General features: G+C 27.2%; 2 protein-coding genes across 2 annotated transcripts in view; both read left to right on the top strand.

The window, feature by feature from the left end:
• Positions 1-3,487: 3,487 nt before the first annotated feature.
• Positions 3,488-6,409, top strand: Npc2b (Niemann-Pick type C-2b). Its single transcript, XM_074248359.1, has 3 exons — positions 3,488-3,710; positions 5,841-6,148; positions 6,226-6,409. Exons 1-3 carry the CDS (start codon positions 3,617-3,619, stop codon positions 6,319-6,321), a joined length of 498 nt encoding a protein of 165 aa, XP_074104460.1. The 5' UTR covers positions 3,488-3,616; the 3' UTR covers positions 6,322-6,409.
• A 13,434-nt stretch (positions 6,410-19,843) lies between these two features.
• The window catches only part of LOC141531026 (cell adhesion molecule CEACAM5), a 252,517-nt gene continuing 250,519 nt past the window's right edge, over positions 19,844-21,841 (top strand). The window contains exon 1 of the mRNA XM_074248495.1: positions 19,844-20,017. Within this exon, the coding sequence (XP_074104596.1) occupies positions 19,933-20,017 (85 nt within the window). The 5' untranslated portion in view covers positions 19,844-19,932. The remainder of the gene's footprint in view (positions 20,018-21,841) is intronic.

Here is a 21,841-nt window from a genome sequence, read left to right as displayed (position 1 = left end):
TTTCTCTCGATTGTCCGTATATTATATATAGTTTGTCAGAACTATCGATGTTCTATTGAATTTTGTTATTAAAATTGAATTAAATATCACATGTTTTCTTACTTTCATTTTTACTGTTTACTCTCATTTTTGACGATCTCAATTCGATTGTTATGATCATTAATAAAACCCGCTAGTGCATAGTTAATTAATTCACGAATAAAATTTATGTCAATAATGATATTATTCATATGAGAATAATAATAGAGGATTTAATCTGATTATTGAATTTAAATTCGCTTTGTCAGCTTACAGGTAAATAAAATTTTTAAAAAGTCACAAGTTTTGAGCTGCATTTCATAATTTTGTCAATCATTACCTCGTTTAATAATCTATTGTAACGGATTATAAACAATATTAACTGTATATCGGAATAAATCACAGCTGCACTTTATGGACAGAGCTGGTTAATTTATTATTAATTTTGTAAACTTAAACAAATTTTTAAATCATTAGTTATTTATTAGAGTATAGCCGTTAATTTCCATAATCAAAGTAATTAAATATTACCACCGTTATGAATTTTCTATATTGATTCCGCTTAACGAAATAATAAAGCAAAATATTAATACCGTTATGTTTAATAATTAACAATCATAATGAAGTACTTAATTATAAATTAATGGTAGTGGATTATTAATGAAGCTATTTAATTTATCCTGGCGATTAATCGAGGAAATTATTGTCGATTCTGGAATCGTCGTGTCGTATATGCATGCGAATGTGATTTAATATTCGAGACACGGATAAAATCAACGCAACCAAGGTCGGAAACTGAGGATTCACCTCCAAGCGTAACCTTCTGCACATAAGATAGGTCGTTATATTGTCGGGTACAGGTAAAAAAAAAATAAGCTTTATGACACAGCGTACATTGTCAAAATTTAATTAGCTTAGTTATTTTATTAAACTTAAACCTGGAAATATTAGAAGTTTTTATCATAACTGTATTTTATATTTCTTTATGCATTTTTCGCTTAAAGTTGTTGTTAAAGTTTATTATGGATATTTGATAAATGAAAAAAAAATGTGTCATCTATAAAATTTTCCCTATTCTTTTAATTAGAAATAAATTAGATATAAATTAAATAAACTCACTAGTATGGATTAATTATAATGTATATCTATATTCACATGCACAAAATAGAATAAATAAAAGAAAATTAAATCCACTGTAAAATTCGAATTTATATTTCGTTCGTTTCGAAAAGTATATTTCATTCAAGACCTTTCCACTTTAACTAAATTTAATTAAAAAAAAAATTCGTTGTAGCATGTAAATACGCCCGAGACAAAATTTTCCTGATTCTCTTAATTATAAAGATTATTATTACATTGATAATGTGATCAAAGTTCTAAGTATAAATATTAGTCTTTTAATTTTCAATTTAAACTAAACAAAAAAAAAAAAAGAGTTTTTTTAATTAACGATTCAAAAGTTACGTATTTGAAATTAATTTCCTTGTATTAAAGAATGTTAAGTATTGTTTTAATTAAACTTTTATTCTGTAGAATAATTTTCATGTTATGGAAAAATAAAAGTAACCTCAAGCATAAAACTTTATGACTCAATTTTTAAAGAAGCTACATTTATTTTTTGTTTCTTGTAATACGCAGCAATCTGAATACACGGATAAATAATATTAATCATCATATTAAACATGATTAAGTATTCAAAACAATTTTCGATATAAAAACTTTTCATTGAATCATACTGAACAAATTTCCACGAAAAATCTGTTAAATTACTATTGTCGTAAATAATATGTCTTTTACGCCGCAAAAATATTTTGAACCTGGAGTAAGTTCAAGGAAATTTTACGCGAATTACTTCGTTTATTTTTGAGTACTTATCTTATAACTATAAACCCGTGTTATGATAAACGATATAAATTTTTTTATGTTTAAATTTTTTTCTACAATTCCTATTAAAACAATAATTATATTATCAATTTCACTTTAGTCATCTAACCTTTAGACACCTATTTTTCTGAGTCAGAAAAAATATTAAGTAAACATTTAATCGGCTGATAATTACATGAATTTTATGATTTCAGAGTAAATTTTAAAGTAAATTACATCTAATCATTTCTTTCCGTGTCACGTTAAAATAGTCGATGGTTTTACATTCTTTCTTTAACTTTCAGAAAATATTACACCAACAAGAAAGAAACATCGATGTACGTGTTTTATCTATATGAAGATATATTTTTATCCTATGTTCAGTTAATGTCACTTTATTGAACAAGGATTAACTGTATATACTCTCTATCTGACAATTAAAAGATATCTATGACTCGTTTTACCGTTCACATAGTGAAAATTTAAGTTGAAACAGAATTTAGTCATAGATGATACATAAAATATATTTTTTAAAGGGAAGTTGTTTAATGCTTCTATTTACTTTTTTTTAACGTTTATTTTCATCTTTATCAGTGAAAAATTCATCAAGATGCAAAATACAATATTACAAAATACAATAAAATTATTTATATGTGATGTAAGAATACACTAGTAAAACGAGTTCTCTGATCGAGAAAACATTTGGCCCATGGAAATGATTTTCTTTGTTGATCTAGCAATTAAGTGTAAACAGGTTATTATTATCTTACAGAATATCTTAGACCCAAGTAAAAACTTTTTAAAAATTATGCAGCTGAAATAGACATCACATTCTATAAGTTCTGTCTCAATATGATTTATTACTTTATTCTTCTACTACTTTTAACTTCCCGCTAAGAAAATTGAAATTTTAAAAAATCGGAAAGCAGATGAGCAAGATCATGTGATCAAAAAATTAAATTGTTCGCATTAAATTCTCGAAGGCTTACAGAGAATTATATATTTACAAAAATAAATATCATTTCTTTATTACTTGGCTTAAATGTTTATTCACAAATATGGAATAATGTTAAATTGAAGATTTCGGATATATAATTCAGTTTACTGAAGACTGAATAATAAAGAAATAAAATTAACAATGATATAAATTTTAAACTAAAATTTCTTATTATAATTTATACTAAATTGAAGATAACAACTGAAAAATTCCTTACTCAGATTTATCGGACACTCAACTCCAGACATTAGTTTTAATCATTTAGATAATTATATCTAGGTAAAATAGGATTAGAACATAAAAATTTAGAAGCCAGGCTTACAAAGTTGTCAAACATATTTTTTTTTTATACCTACTAGTCGATTCTATCAATTTTAATTTACAAAAAAGAAAGTAAGTTTTCTTTTTAGTAACCATTAAAACTGACATATCAAAGAAATAAATTAATTCTTAGAATTAGAAGGATAGATATTGTGGTAAAAGATGAAATGTTTTAAGACAATAAAAGTCTTCCCACTGCCTATCTTATGAAGGATCTCTCCCTACTACTTTGGACTTTAATATGGCCTTACTATACAACATATATAAAGTACTGTTAGTGACTAGTCGAAGCACGTTTGCTTGAACGTCGTTACAGCTCATAGTAGACGAGAGTGAGATCAGTGCGGGACACTCGAACATTAAACTAATAAACTAGCAATTCTACGGTTACGCAGAAGGCAAATTACTTCACTCAAAATGTCGAGGGCTATATTTATTGTTATTTTTACATTAATGTGTCTCACTTTCCTGACAGAAGCTGTAGAAAAAAGTTATATTCAGTGTAAAAATTGTAAGTCTTATTATAAACATAAAAAGATTAAAATTAATTTAAAAAAAAATAAATAATCCAGTAAAAATATGTAATTATTCTTAAGAAATAATTTAATATGTAATTGCGTTTAATTAATATTACCGAACAACTTCAAACGCATGTACAATGTATTAGTAGTACGGTAGAGAACGTAATAATCGCATCATGTTTAGGTGGTCATTATTATTAATGAACTCGCATGACCTATCTAGTTATTGTCGTTTTTCCGTGTACTACACACAACATTATAAACTTAATTATAACGCTTATTGTGAAAAAAGTTGTATATAATCGCGTGTTTTAGGTAATGTTTGGTTTTATTTTTCACATCTTTTTATTGTTTATTGTTCCAAGAAATGGAAAAAAAAATACTGATTTGTTTTTACTTGTTTCATTATTTTCATCACAAATCTGTGAGCACACGTATGAACAAATTTTAATGTTAATTAAGTGAGAAAAAAAAAGTGAGTAATTTTAATTATTCGTTCGGGAAATTTTTTTTTTTTTTGGTCTATGACAATTGTTTACTGAATCGAGTCATTGAAAATCGATAAAATAAATAATATCATCATTGCGAGGTAGAAAATGAAAGTCGAGTTACGCAGATCGGGTCTAGAAGGCAAGCAACAAGTTCAAGGCAAGCAACTGCTAAGTTTTGTACGTTAACGGCGGTAATGTAGTTGAATCTTGAAGGTGGCTGAAATGGACCGTGAAAAAAAAATTGCTCACCGATATATTTAGAGATAAATGGTTTATTATATTTATACATGTGTAAATGTAAATAGCAAATAAGTATGTTTGTAGTATTCAAGAAAATCAAATAGTTGATGCTTACATTTCAAAATTTTAATTTTGAATCACAACTGTTTTAATTAACATTTTTAGTATCATTATTAAGTTATGTTAATTAACTTTTCTCGTCTTCCAAATTTGCTTATTTAGTCTTTCTAGATTATTAATGAACTAGAATAATAAATAACCAAATACCAATTATAATAATAAAATGAATGATCGAAAGTATTATGCAGTCACTGAAATTTTTTTCTTCATGTAAATATGTCCATTAAATTATTTTGAATACCAAAACTTTGAATCTGAATTAAGATGAGAGTTAATTAATATATGAAAGATTTAAATATTTAATTTTTAAAAAATAATTTTTATTAAAAAAACTTCTTGGACAGGAATAAGTGTATTTTAATCGCCAGCTTTCTCATAAAATATACATGTCAAATATATAATAAGTTTAACACGAAACTTTAATATATATTTTACACGAAAATATAGTATATTATTTGATTTTCAATAATTCATTACTCTGAACGGAGAAAATTGAAATTTTATCGATAATCAATGTACAATGAAATTCAAGTCGATAATTAAAGATTCATGTTCTTACCATATATTTACATTGAAAAAATGAAATATTTAGTATTAAAGACTTTTTATTAAATCAATAATTTTCTTTTTTATTTATTTATTTATTTATCAACATTTATGACAAGGCTTCATAAGCCGAATGGCAAACTGAAAAAATACATAAAAATCATATATTCATATTTTTAATGACATCTTTCAATGTATAAATTTCCATTTATAGAATTTAAGTTGCAAATTTTGATTTTCTGATCACAATAATTTCTAATAAAAGCCTAGAAAAAAAAAGAAATAAAAGTCATCTCAAGAGAAAATCAAATTACTGTCTTTCGTCAGTTTCGCGTGACATAATGTATCCCAAATTAAAAAAATTTTTTAACTAACGATAAAAACGGTATATTATTACCATTGGTTAAATATAATTCGACAGAATGTGGTATGCATCACATCAGAACTTCAATAATGTATTTCTACGATATAAATACTCATATGAAATCTAGGTTATTAAATTAAATACATTTTTTCATTAATAAAAATTTTTATTTACAAGTATTAAGGATAAGACGTAATTACAATTTTATTGAATTCGACTCTCATAAAAATTGTATTTATTTATAAATTACAATAATAATTAAACGCGAAGACGATTTTTTGATGTAAACATTCTGAATGATAAAAATCATTGAATCTATATTGTCTTATTATAAATAAAATATTTATTTATAATTTCAGCGCCAGGCGGAAGTTCAAACATTCGATCATTATCTATTACGAATTGCGATGTGCCACCATGCATCCTAAAGAAGAGAAATACCGTATTCGTTGAAGAGATATTTTCAGTCGACAAAGATGTCTCAAAACTGACGACTAAGGTTTCTGCGAAAGTCTTTGGTGTAGATCTTCCTTTTGTAAGTGTCGATAGCACTGACGCTTGCCAGTATTTATATAACATGGATGATACCAAAGCTGCATGTCCCTTAAAAGCGGGCGGTATCTACAAATACAAAAATTCATTCTACATTTTTGATTTCTATCCTAACGTAAGAGTTGTTTTATCAAAAATATAAATTATAATTATAACCAATATTCACCACTCTATTAAAAATATTATTTACAGATACTGACAACTGTCACTTGGAAATTAGTTGATTTTAGCCGAGGAAAACCTGTTAACATTACTTGCTTCCAAATTGAGGCACGAATAAAAAAATAAATTATTTTTATAGTTTGTTTATGTGAAATAGTTATAAATACAAAACCTGTTTACCTGTTTTTTAATATACATATAAAATCAATACAAATACATTCATTTTTATCCGGCGTATTATTTTAAATGTCAATAGTTTAGTGACTAATCGGCTTTCAGTGACCTCTGTGAGCTCAAAAAAATGGCCTTATGGCTAGAATAAAATTTATACATTAATTTAACGAATATGCATGATATATCGAAATATTGGGAGTTCAATTTACCGCAAACCATGTATTCAAAGTGGAATACATGAGTTTAAGTGTCATTTTTACATAATTTATTTTATGATACTTATTTTTATAAATAATATGAAAAGAGAAGAAGGTAAAAAATAAAAAAATTAAAAACAATTTTAAAATTACAGTTTACCAAAATGATATTTTATGAAAATAATAACAGTTTTTATTTGTAAGATGCTATTCTCTTTGAAGTAGGTTTTTCTATTTGAAATGTAATTTTAATCAAATAAATAAAGCTTTGAAGATCCAGAAGTCTTTTTAAGATGTATTGTTTAGTTTTTTTGTAATAAAAATATTTTCGTGCCGTTTTTATAAAAAAAGTGGAAATAATTAACAAGATAAGGTTGTTCGTACACAAACAAAGTAAACACGATAAAAAGTAATAAATCGCAATTTACGGACATTCAAGTGAAAACGGAACCTTAACGTTTCAATCAAATCATTTTATAATTCATTGCGAAGCACGGAGTCTCTTTAAGTAATTATGTGAAATTTTTAGTAACTGATACTTCTAAAAAGCAAAAGCCTTACATAACTCGAAAAATAAATTTATAACTACTTTATGTGAAATAGTATTAAGATATTAATTGCGTATTAAATGAAGTATAGTTCTGTTGGTAAGTATTGGTTTTTTATTTCATACACTGAGAAAAAATTTCTTTTGAAAAAAAATGGTATTGTTGTGATAACAAATTTCAAATAACTTTTTTTCAACAAGAAAGTTACTGTGAGAAAAAATTTTTTTCTTCAGCTAACAAATGAAATTATTAAAAATTTTTGACAAATTAATTTCTCATTACATCGTTGTTCGTTTTTTTCTGAAGAAACGATGGATAATTTTTACGAAAGAAAAAAAAACATAAAGGTAATCTTAAACTATGTAAATTAATCTTATAGAAAATGCAAGATATAACCCGGGTCGAAAAATTTAATCAGTTTTAGGATATATGAAAATATTTAATTTTTGTAGTATTTTTAATTTTATTACTGATATTCATTTTATACAGAGATTTGGTCTGTTTTTGCTCGTACTATTCCCAATTCAGACCACTTCTAGACCAATTTTAATATAATATCTAATTTATTCTTGATTGTTGTAAGACTAAAATCAGACTTTTTAAACATATTTATACGGCGGCTTTTAGTTGCCTATAGATCAAAAGCAGTCCTAATTTTAATGTTTTTTACGCAGTTTTAATTGCCTTTAGATTAAAAACAGATTTAATCTAATAATAATAATAATAATTTTTAAAATAATAACAATAATAATATTAACAAATATATTAATAATAATAATAATAATAATAATAATAATCATACTTACTGAGCTTTGAATATTTTTTAATCTCTTTTCAAGTAACACACAGCAATAACATTCTATCTTAACTTAATTATTTTTCTATTCCATCGTTATAGACAGTAGTAAAAAAATAATGTAAAATATATCAATCATAACATTTGATTGAACAATTATTTAAAAAGTAAAGTGAAGAAGGACAAAACGCGAAGCATCTATGCCTATATGGCCATACATTGACGAGTATTCTTTATTATATGAATAAATAATCATAAGGCAAAGAAATAAAGGACATAAGTACATTTAGAATTAAACAACTGATGAAGATAAATGATCAATCTAAACAAGAACCAATACCTTTTTCTAATAATTATATATTTGTATAATTTCGATCAAAATTTTGTTGGTGTGAATACCGTTGAGGTGCATCATGATATCCGGGAAAACATTTTGGGGTTGATTGTAAAAATATGAATCTGAATGCGAAGATGAGGCTGTTGATGAATTCATTGAATGCTGAGGATACAAATGAGAGTGAAGAGATGTCATTGTTGCTTGATTCTGGAAAGGTAGATGAAATTAAAAGTAAGATAGAGTTATTTCTGATTTGACTATAAATAATACTTGGGGATATTGATGTGAATAAGTGGACGGAGCTCTAGGTGGTGTCATTGGTTGGGAATGAACATGTGAATTTGAGTAAGTTGAAGACATTGTTGACGGAACTGTTGGCTGATGCTGAGAGTATGAACTTGAATCGTTAGGAGTGATGGTTGTTTGATTCTGATTGTTTGGTGTTGAAAGATTATAATTTTTTGTTGATTGATGCTGAGGAAAAGAATGAGGGGGAGAGATGTCATAGTTGCTTGCCTCTGGAAATATAGATGAAATTAAGCGTGAGTTAAGGCTATTTTTAACTTGACTATTGATAATACTTCGGGATATTGATGTGAGTAAGTGGATGAAACTCTTGGTGGTATCATGGGTGGGGTATGAAAATGTGGATTTGGGTGAGTTGAAGAAATTGTTAATGGAACGGTTGGCTGATGTTGAGAGTATGAATTTGAGTCGGTAGATGTGATTGCTATTTGATTCTGATAGTTAGATGTTGAAAGATTGGAATTATTTGTTGACCGATGCTGAGGATACAGATGAGGGGGAGAGATGTCACAGTTGCTTGATTCTGGAAATATAGATAAAATTAGGAGTAAATTAAGGTTATTTGTGACTTGAGTATAGATAATACTTGGGGGTATTGATGTGAGTAAGTGGATGAAACTCTTGGTGGTATCATTGGTTGGGTATGAAAATTTGGATTAGAGTAAGTTGAAGAAATTGTTGATGGAACTGTTGGCTGATGGTGAGAGTATGAACTTGAATCGTTAGGAGTGATTTTTGGTTGATTCTGATTATTTGCTGTTGAAAGATTGGAATGGTTTGTTGACTGATGCTGAGGATACAAGTCGGGATGAAGAGATGTTATAGCTGTGTGATTCTGGAAATATAGATGAAATTTAAAATGAGTTAAAATTATTATTCATTTTCATATAAATAGTACTTTGGGATATTCATGTGAGTAAGCGGATGAAACTATTGGTGGTATAATTGATTGAGTATAAAAATGGGAATTCGAGTTATTTGAAGTGATTGCTGATGGGACTGTCGACATCAGTGTTCGAGTATACATAATTGAATGAATGGAAGGAACTGTTGGTGGAATCATCGATGAGTTCTGGTAGCAATTTGAAGCAGTTGCTGATTTGTCTTGTGTTGATACTTCTTCAATGTCCACTGGAAATTTCTGGAATTTTTCTTGATTATCAACTCTTGCTGGTGAAGATGTTCGTGACTCATTATCGAGGCTCGGTGAAGGAGATAAATATCGTGGTGGTAAGGACTGGTGATTTGATAACTCTCTATCAAAATCTTCATAATTATCATCATCTTCATCTCCACCGTCTTCTTTTTTTTTTCCTCAATGATTGCAGAAACTTTAGTAATATTGGTCTTTCTGTTTGAAAATACTTTATTGAGAACTTGGTTGAACGCCTTTGGAGTGATTTGAGTTCCTGCTTTGTCATTAATTAAGCCTGTAAAATGATCAAGATGAATATTTTAATTAAAAAAGATATTTTTGTAATATAAAAATGAATTCTTAAACTATAATAAATAAAAGTAAAATGAATTGACTATGTACTAAAAAGAGCTCGCCAAATTTTTGGATGTAGAGCAAGATTCCCTCTATATCCTTTTACAGACATATATTTCAGTTTGTTCCCAAACATTTGGACTGAAATATTAGACAAAAGCTTCTTCCAATCATTTTCTTGAGAATCGAGTAGATCTATGCTTGCCATTATGGATTTAGGAAGGTAGCAACCAGTATTAGTAAATATTTCTACCTAAAAATGAAACAAATTGATGAAAAAAGGATTTATCTACGAAGTTTGTTTCAATAATCATGATAATTTAATTTTTATAATTTAATTTATAGTTTTTATACCTTATCTGCAGAGTTAGTTAGAATTTCTTTGGTCAGCTATGAAAATGATTAATTAATCAAATTAATTTGATATAAAAATTTAATTATTAATTATTATCCAGTAAAAGATGAGATTTATACATTTGATACTTTTTTATGACATCATGACGTCCTGGGTCCAAAGAATATTCCATCGATGCTAGTAGATTCTTGTAAAAGCAAAAATCTCAGGTGTTACTGTAAAAAAATAGTAAACCGGGTATTATTATTCATTAATAATAATAATTATTATTACTATTATTATTATTAATATTATTATTATCTAAGTGTTCAATATTATTGATTGACATTATACTAATTGAAAGCATTTGTTAATAAAACTGTAAAGTCATGATATAATTTTAATAGTTTTGTAAGAATTTTTGAATAAAAAAAATTTGATGAAGAAATAATATACACAAACCACCAGGTATCCAACAAACGTTTTTTGATGATATTGAATCCAGAATTTCTTCTTCTTCTTCCCCGTCGTCTTCTTCTTTATTTTGATGAGTATCAGGTGTTGAATTTTCTACAGATACTTGAGACTTGTGTATCTTCAATGGGTCATCGAATAATAAATTAAATGATTGATCTTTAGTTTCTATCGTAGCAATGCCTCTTCGTCCTTTATCAACATTTTTCACTGGAGCGTTATTTTTTAAAGTTTTTGATAGTTTAACTTTTTTCGATTTTGGTCCTTCTTGTAAAAACGACTCTTTATTTACTATATCTTCTTCACGCTTTCTTTCAACTATTTTTTTTTTCTTCTCACAATCTTTTTTTTCCTCATGAAATGAAACTCGTTCAGCTAAAACTGTTTTTGAAAAAGCCTTCTGTGAAGGCTCGATAACTTCTCCAGTTTCTTCGTCAATCTGTAGCTCGTTTAATTCTTTATCATCATCTATAATTGGACAATATTAAAAAGTTATTCCACGCTGAATCGACTAACTTGAAACTTAGCTTCTTTTGATTTCACTATACATTTGATCTTTTTTTATATTTTAATACAAGTGTGTTAGAAGGTGTTTTTTTGTACAATGTCAAATTTTTCTTAAACTTTATTGTACAATTAAAAAAAAAAAAAAAAGGTAATAAGTTTGTAATTTTGTTTAATCTAGTAAAAATTTTTTTAATTCAGAGCAACTTAATTATAAGATAAAAAACCAAGAAGATTCTTGGAAAATCACAAAGATACATTTTACTACCACTTACTGCTCATACGAACAACCTTCGCATCAAGATATTTAGATTTCTTTTCATTATCTTGAAACTTCAATTTTACTGTAGCTCCTTCATATCTAGATGCTACAGGAATTTTATTGACTCCAGCGTTTGGATATTTTTGCTCTTTATCCAGTAAATTAAAGAAAACTTTTTGTTCATCTTAAGTAAAATTTTATTTATATCAGTGTCATTAACTGAAAATATCTTTGACAGCTAGCTATCTACTGAATGTAAAACAAAAGATAATAGACTTAAACATATATTATATACACAATTATTTTTTAATTAATATACTTGTTTATATTATTATAGTGTATTTTTTGACGTGCTTATTAACCTAACAAAATAAATATACAAATTAATATAATTATTAAATGGTTCTTGAAACGTTAAAAAAATGAGAAAACGTTTTGAAGAATTAAGTACAAGTGGTAAGAATAAATTTCTTAAACGTGTACGATTATCACGCAATGTATTCACAAATACAATAAAAAAATATAAATAAAACAAACAGGTAAGTTTATTATCAATAGCGAATATTGGGGTTGAAAGTACTTTTGCTATATCTAATTTTTTTCGTGAAAGTATCATTCCAAGGGAAAAACTATAAGAATTAATATAAGTAATGTATATTTTAAATATTTCAGATTGGATTCCGCATTTCCGTCAACATCGAACGAAAATAATAATAATTTTGAAGCAATTGTCCCTTTAAACGATGATGATCAACATGAAGAAGAAATAATGGCACAGGTAAATGAAGAAATAGTGAGACAAGAGCATGAAGAAGTTATAAGACCAGAAAATAAAGAAATAATTATACCTGGCGACGAATACGAAGAAGATATTGAAAATGAAGACGAAGTAACAACAGATGAAGACGAAGAAGAAATTGAGGAACCTTCAAATGAAGAAGAAAGTGACAATGAATTATTTGAAATTGCGGAACAGGAAGAAGCTGAGGACAGCGATGAATCCGAGATTATAAATGAAAATAAAGAAATAACAGAAAATGACATTATGAACAACAATAACAATAATAATAATAATAATAATAATAATAATAATAATAATAATAATAGGGATGATTTTTATTATGATGATACTTCTTATGAAAGCCCTGTTTATGAAGGTTCTCCTCTGACAGTTGCTGAGAGTATGATGGTTATGATGAGCTTGGTTTTGAAGCATAATCTTTCTGATTCATGTGTCGATGATATTTTTGATGCCATAACAATGCACTGTCCTCCTCAAAGTTTACAAAAATTAAACTTATATTATTATAAAAATATTTCAACCGAGGCAATTCGACACAAAAAAATATTTTTGTTCTGCATGTGGCTCTACTCTAGAAAAAAATTGACGACTGTCTTGTCTGTGAAAAGGAAGTAAAAGCTCGATATTTTGTAACTTTGTCTATTGTGGAACAGACCAGATTAATTTTGGATAGAGCAGAGAATTATAATTTTATAGTCCAGAATCCTTACAACAATGAAAATGACAATAACACCTTGAAAGACATTTCAGACGGTTTGATATATCGCGAGCACGAAGATTTTTTTCTGATCCAGGTTCATTATCGTACACATGGAGTACTGATGGAGTACCGGTGTTTAAAAGCTCACAAATTTCAGTATGGCCGTTCTATCTACGGATAAATGAGCTTCCATATGACAAGCGGATTCGTAGAGAAAATACTATTCTCGCGGGACTGTGGTTTGGGACAGATAAACCTATACCCCATTTATTTGTTGATGCTTTTGAGCCGGAATTAAAAATTTTGTTTAATGGTATAAACCTCTATTTGACGCACATTGACCAAAACATTCTTATAAGAGGTCTATTGTTAAATGGTACATGTGATTTACCGGCGAAGTATGTTTTTCTGAACTTCCAACAGTTTAACGGAACCTATGGTTGCTCAATCTGTAAAATAAAGACAGAAAGAACAAAGCTTCCAAGTCAAAAATTTATTCGAGTCTATCGGTACACTTCAGTGGTAGATTATCGCACTCTGAATGAAACTGTTAATTTTGCAAGACGAGCAATTATAAATAAGAACAACCCTAAAATTCCCAAACACTTACACACTATTCAAGGAGTTAAAGGTCCCAGTGTCCTGCATAAATTAATGCCTAATTACGTAACTGGCACGGGTATTGACTCAATGCATGCTTTATATGAAGGAGTCACAAAGAAACTCATTTATTTTTGGGTAGATCCTTCTTTAAGTGATTGTCCTTTTTCTCTGCGACCAGTTTTAGATCTGATTGATAAAAAAATTCTTGAGATTAAAGCACCACACTTTGTCCACCGTCAACCACGAGATCTGTCCAAGTATAAATCATGGAAAGCATCTGAACTAAAGGCTTGGTGTTATCAGTACTCTCCTGTAATTATGTCTACGTTCATGAAAGCAGAATATTACAACCATTATCTACTATTCGTCACTGCTATTTCTTTATTGAATAAAGATATTGTTTCATCTGAGGATATTGAAATGGCTGCTGAATTAATTAACAAGTTCGTTAGTCATTTCGAAATTTTGTATGGAGTAAGATTCGCTAGCATTAATATTCATCAATTGATTCATTTGACGAATGATGTAGAGAAATTTGGACCATTGTGGGTAAATAGCTGTTTTTCCTTTGAAGATATTAACGGGAAAATAGTTGGTAGTGTCAATGGAACAACCAATATTGAAACTCAAATCATGAGTGGACATTGGGAGCATTTAAAATTTAATTCAAAAGCTCAAGCTTTACCGGAAGGACCTCTACGAAATTTTATTATACGCCATAAAAAACAGTTTAAAATTTGTGAAACTTTCAATGGCATTCATAGTATTGGAGTTTATAAGATTTTTAATTCAGTTAACGATCCAGTAATACAGTACATCATAGATAGTATCCATCATATTAACAATAATAATGATAATAATAATAATAATAATAATAATAATAATAATAATAATAATAATAATAATAATAATAATAATAATAATAATAATAATAATAATAATAATAATAATAATAATAACCGAACGACTAGAAAATATTTTCGCTTATTAAAAGACGGTTTTTTATATATTTCGACATCATACAGTCGCTCCTTACGAACGAATTCATCATTTGCTCAATATTTATCGGTAGAAGGATTAAACTTTTCAAAAATTCTTTATTTTGTAAAAATTTCTAATTGCAATTGTAATACTCATAAATGCTTATGTGATGGGAGACATTTTGCAATCATAAATTGTATACAAATTAAGAATAGAATTACATTTACATTCGAAGGAGATGAATTTCAGTTACCGTACTTGTATGAATGTAAAATTACAAATAATATTATTTCAATACCGGTAGAAAGCTTAATAAGTGTGTGTTATTGTGTTTGTAACGATAATAGATTATTTTTAGGATGCCAAATTAATAGTCACGAGCGTGAGTAAATACTATGATATTTCACAGTTAAATTACTGTAAGTGTAATTTTTTATTGTTATTTTCTTACCTTTTATCCTAAATATTTTTTTTTAAAAGATGTATATAATATTTTTCTTTAATTAACTAACAAAAATTTTTCAAGATACCCAGTCCCATATTGTAAATACTTTTACCTAATAATAAATATTCTTGTAATGAAAAATTATTTTTGATCTTTGTTTATTTCGAAAATTCCTTCTAAAACATTAAATAAGACAGAGAAATTCTGAGTACAAGCAAAATTTATTACACAGAAACAAAGACTTGAATCCAGATAATTGATCTGAAGAGATAAATTTTATTGAGCTAAGAAAAAAATTCTTAGACTGAGTAAAATTTAAATAAGCCAAGAAAATTTTATTTTGACTCAAAATGAACAATTTAACTGAAGAAATTTTCTTGAGTAATAATTGTTGGTATTGGCTCAAGTGAACTTTTTTTTCTGTGTACCAAGAAAAATTTTCCAACTATAAACTTCTACTGAAATATCAATAATATCATTTTCATGGTTCAAAAATTTTATTCTTCAATTAAAGGTTAAATTTTTTGTTTATTTTTGATAATCTTCTGAATATAATTTGCATGAGAAAAAATTTCAAGTACAAGTTTTCATCTAGTTTTGTCCTTAGTACTTTTTACAATAAATTTTTACTAAGTTCCTCAATAAGTCTTCTTTTGATCTCTCGTAATAAAATAATTACTCAAGGTAGTAGACTAAAAACAGACTAAAATTCTTGTGAAAGTTCAATAACAATTCAACTAGTACAAAAACAGATTAAACCTCTTTTGGTATTAGAATAAAAACAGAATAAATTTTTCATATTAGTTTAAAAACAGATGTACAAGTTCAAACTCAGACTATTTTGACCAGAAACCGTGTAAATTTTTCGACCCGGGAAAATAACGAATACTTATTGATTATTCAATAGTTAGAGCAAATTACTTATGATTTAAGGTGTTAGGTCTGATCACCATTTTCGAGACGTCAATTCTGTAGTATGATAATCGCTGCATTTGTAAACTTTAGGTACGCTTTCAACTCAGACGTCTATCTTACGACATTAAATAAGTCCAAGAGACTTTTATGTTTTCATACTCTAATTTTACAACTTTTTTTACATAAAACGTCAGAGTGAAAAAATTTTATCGCCATTTTTAATGTTCAGATGAATGCGCTTAAGAATTTTATTCTTGTAACTCTTCATCAATGATCATTCAACTTTTTAGAGTGAGAAAATTTAATAGAGATCGTGCATTAGAAGCCTTACAATAATCGCCATTAAATTTTTCAATTTCAATTTCATTTTCGAAATGGTTTACTTACTTATCAACAATATTCCTTGACGTACTTTCTTGAAATAGAATAATATTGACAGAAGTAATAATAAAAGTTCCATAATAATTTGAAATAACATTTTTTTTTGTAACAAAAAAATTTAAAAACTCTCAAATGAAGTAAAGTTACTGCAATATTTTCGAAGTATTTGTAACTAGTTCAAATATAAGTTTTTATTGAATTTGAGGGTTTCAAAATTTGCGGAACCTCATGCAAATATTCGATAAAAAAGTTAATAATAAACATATTAGATAAATAATGCGTTACGTTCTTTTATTTAAATTGACAAAACTTTATTTCAAAATTATCTATATTTTTACTAAAGACTACTATTAAGAAATATTGGTTGTAACAGAATTTTGAATGTAGGCGATAGATTATATATCTAGAAATTGTATCACCGCAACTTCAGCTTAACATTCGTGTCGGATTCACACAAGGATGAGTATAGTGAATGTCGCCACAAGCCTCAGGTGAAACAGCGGCAACCATACAGATTCTTAGCTGAGTGCAACGTCACTCTTGAAGCGACTTTTGTGAAATAACGACCATCAGATTTACCACTTTCTGGGCTTGTAAGATATATCGCTTTGTACAGAACTAACTTGGAGTCAAATTATAGTATGTATTGTATAGAAATTTCAATCGTTTATTTAGAAAAACAGTTTTTTTTACTGGATTTTTTATGGAACCAACAATTAAAATAAAAATTGATTAATATAATCCCGTAAAAGAAGTTCAGTTTATTAAATTTAATATCAAGGATGTTTTTCATATTTTTAGTTATCAAATGAACAATCATAATTATTCTATAGTAAAATTAATTATTTTGAATTGTCAATTTCAGGGTTTACAAGAGCGATATGTTTGTCGCTAATACATTAAACCCCAAGTCCGAGTGAAATGGGCGGAATATATCTCTACTCAGCGATCCAAATCATTAGCAAGCCCAAGGCCACTTATTTGAGTAATGTCACTTTAAATCAGGGGTGCCTTATTAACGAGACTAAATTATCTAGACTGTACATGCGCATCAAATTAATTCGAATTGGATTGTGTAGGCCAATTATATTTTTTAGATTTTGTAACCTTATAATATTAAAAAAAATTGAACTTTCAGACGTTTCGAAAGTATATGCTGTAAAAAATTTCTTATATTCGGAGTGGTGTAAACAACTCAGTGAAAATACGCCAAGCTCGCTGTTAAATATAAATGATGTAAGTTACAATATTTACACCGTTGAATATCTTGCTATTCATAATTTTTTGCTTAAAATGAGTCAAGTTCACACATGATGTATCAAGACAAGTTAAGATACAAATGTCGTGAAGACGTCTAAAAAAATTTTCTTCGGGAGTCGACGTAATTATGAGAGTAAAAAAAAATAGTATTGTCATTTTTAATTTCATCATGTTTCTAGATATGTAAACATCAATTAACATGTCATGCTAAACAAAAATTGATTTTGTAGTTGATTGAACTGAAGACTTATGTCACATAAGTTTCTTAAAAGAGTAAAAAAATTATCGTTACTGACTTGGAAGTTTTAAAAATTAGATAACACTTTGAAAAATGCACGGATAAAATTTTCAGACCTCAAAAATTTCATATCAAGATTTTCACTCATACGACCTAAAAAGTCCTCGAGGTTTTTTTTTACACTTAAATTTTTGACCGTATATATATTTCTTTAAATAATCAGTCATATATGCTCCCTCCATTTAAAACGCCAATTTGAACTTTATTAAAGTTCGTATCAAGTTAGGCAATCATCTGTTTATAATTGAAATAAACAAAGTAAAAATTTTACGCTGATAATTTGAATTTGAGATCGTCTGCTGCATGTTAACTTTGAAGGATGTTTAAGTCTATCATAACTACGTATTTCATGTATCATGAACTTTAGTTTATCTAACTGAAAGTTAAGATCCGTCATAGATGTATCACGTGAAAGTTAAAATAAAGTATCATGTTTATGAATATAAACATCCGAATTTTGTTTCTATCTCAAAATACTATAAAGTTTTATTTAATTATTTTCTTCGATTTGATTTTTATCTAATATCAACATGTCTATTTGAAAGATTATTTAAAATGAGTTTGCCCAACAGAAAACATAAAAAAATTATAAATATTTGATTGCCGTATTTACAAAGGTAACCGTTTTTATAGGATAAATTATTTTAATGTATAAGTTTATATAAGTAAGGTAAACGTCATCTATTCTGTCTGAACCAACTCTTCATGTCCTTTATAACACCCTGTCGGTAGTCACCCTCAGTAGAACACCCACTTTAACTCCCTTTGCCAACCCCCTATGTACCAATGAGGGTTGCAGAGTGCGCGTTAGTCGCTGCGTCGTTTTTACGTTTCTCCTCAGTGTACCGTTTGCCGTCGGTCGAAATCCACGTGTGTTATGTAACACTCCCGGAATCGTAACTGTCATCGAACTATTTCATAAATTTTATTTCCAACAAGCAAAAATATATTACAAAAAAATTTATTTATTTATTAATTATTGATAATATACTGAGTGGCGTGCAAAAAATTTATTTTATGATGAAATCATTGTAAAAAATTTTTAAATTACTATCCACGTGTCTTGTATTGAAGCAACTTGTTTGTACTAACAGTGATAATTAAAAAAAAAAAAAATTCAGTTATTAAGTGAAATTTCTTCGACGGAAAAAAAATAATTATGCCAAATAATTATTGATGTTATTATTGTTATTAAATAATGATAATGTGATTATATATTAAAACAAAAATGAAAGGGCAATTTATGGTTAATTTGAAATTGTAATGGGCTACTGTGAACGGAAAAAAAATAATCGACAATTACCATAATTTTTGGAGTTAATTGGTCGAGGAAAAAAAAATAGCGTGCTGTAAAAAATTCAAATACTTAAATGCTTTTGTTTTCACACAGAAAATAAAAATAAAAAAATGTTTGTGGTGAAACTAATTTTTTTAGTGACGGTAATTTTTTTTTTTAAAATAACGAAGCCCAAGTAAAGTGACATCGATTGTTATACAACGACGACGGATGCTTTGAATGCTGTAAATGTATGAAGCAAGGTAGTGTTTAAGTGGTGTACAGTTTAAAAGCTAAAGGGGTCATCTGCTGTTTAATTGATGAAAGCAAATTAAATAATATGATACTTTTATTAAAGTTTTCAGTATAATATTAAAAAGGATTCTATTTAAAATAAAATTTCATTTAATACTTCATAAAATTCATCAGTGCCGTTATTTTTTTAATTTTTTTTTTTTTTTTAATTAGATTATTAATTTATGAAAGCTTAAAACTTTTTTAGCTTAATTAAAAATAAACTTGTGCTACGTTGAAAAAGATATAGAAAATAATTAGCTAGTTTGTTCTAATTAAAAAAATTATTATTATAATCAATTAGACAATTGCGAGTTAAAATTGCAATACTGAAAATAAGTTATACAATTAACACTCCAACATGTGGAATGTTGTATTATTTTTGGGATTAGTTAAACTTTTTGGTTTTACATCCGGAAGCATTTCTTCGAAAACTGAAAAAAGTGGTAAGTTTTTTACATGATTTTTTTTTTTTTATCAGGTCAATTAACTGGGTGAAAAATAATTATAAAATAAATTGCAAGGCCATTTAATTTTCACGCATTAATAAGTGTGTTACATGAGTGGAGTAGAAAAAAAGGGTGAAAGCTATTGGAGGAAATTCGAATCGAATGTTCTGGAGAAACAGGTGCCTCTGAAAAAATGACAATCTGCTGCAAGGACGAAACCCCTATGGACCCTACAGCCCGTAAATGTGTAGGTTATCGACATAAAAATTCGCAATCTTATTCGCAACGTGTTACGATATTCGGTCTTTATTGGGTCTTTTCGATAGAGACCGAGTAGATGATGGAAAAATTTATAAAAAACCAATATATATATTTGTCTTAGTGTATAAAATACTTAAATAATAAAAATACTTAATAATAAAAATTTTTTATTAGACATCAATAGATATTTTCGGTTAGGCCATTCAGGTAATAAAACCCAAAGGAATAAAAAAGTAATTTTTATTATTTGCAATAAATCTGTCATCGGCGATGCAGCGTTAATTTATTTGAAATTTTAAAGTGTGTTGAAAATCATTAAATCGCATTTTTTTACAATCGACAATTCCTGATATGACAGACCAACGAAATTATGACTTAGACTTTTATAAAACTGACTATTAGAAATTTTTGGAGAATTAGAATTTTTTATACCCACACAATATACCACAATTTTTGTTATATTTAAATTAATCAAAAATTCGTTAGGGTGAATTTTAAAACTATCTTTCATTTTTTATTTTTATCGAGATGGAAAAGTTATCTTTAAAAAAATTCAAACTAATCAAATTTGATATAAAGTATCGATTTTATACTACGTCTTGCAAGTGAATAAATAATCCAAAAAGAGGATTGTGTTTTTTTATTTTTTTAACCACGATTATTCGATATCAAATATACCACGCAGTAAAAGCAATTACATTTTTTTAACGTCTCAAAGTTTTAATTCAAGCCTCTGATTCATAATCTGACGATAGAATCAACTGAAATAGGTTTTTATACTATAATCAACGATAAAATAAAAAAGTGGATTATGAAGTGAGTAGGTCAATGAGAGTCATTATTTTATTTAACTTCAGTCGGACTAAATAGTGTAATTTTTTCAATTTTTCATGCTTATGAAAGTTACAGACAATACAGTAACACATTTATTGGACATATACTTACTTGCAAATAAAATTTTTTATGTCAAATCCGGTTGAATGCACAGTTGTCTCTTTTCGGATTTAGAAGTCACAATATATGTGTATCGTATATTTCCAATAAATTAAAGATTAATTTTTAACTTTTTATAAATAAATCAAAAAATTTTATTTCCCGTTCTATTTTCATTTTTGTGAAATAATTATGTTATTATAATTAATGAATTTCGATATTTAAATGTTTAAAATATTAATTTATTGAAAAAATTTTTTTTATAAAAAGTCACAGATAAAATTATTTCCAACGGATATATTAAAATATTTATATAAGTATGAAATCATTTTCCATCGAAAACCGAAATGGTCATTAAAAATTTATATAGTTCAAAAAGTTTCATTTTAAGAAGTTATTAGTAAGAAGTTATTAGTTTCATTTCAAGAAGAAGTTAGTAATTATTTAAAACTTAATTTAAATAAATAAAGTATTCATGATAAATTTAGCCAACTAAAATTTTACTGACTTATGACTGGAAACTGTTGGTGCTAAAGATATACCTTTATGGCATTGACAATATAAAATGATGTGATTGTAAAAAAATGTTATCTCATCATATTTGTTGATAGATGAAAAACGGTGGGT

The sequence above is a fragment of the Cotesia typhae genome, unplaced genomic scaffold (genome assembly GCF_013202065.1).
Source record: "Cotesia typhae breed Kobodo isofemale line unplaced genomic scaffold, CoteBio_Ctyphae contig_5, whole genome shotgun sequence".
Classification (NCBI taxonomy): domain Eukaryota; kingdom Metazoa; phylum Arthropoda; class Insecta; order Hymenoptera; family Braconidae; genus Cotesia; species Cotesia typhae.
This window is presented reverse-complemented; position numbering and strand designations above follow the sequence as displayed.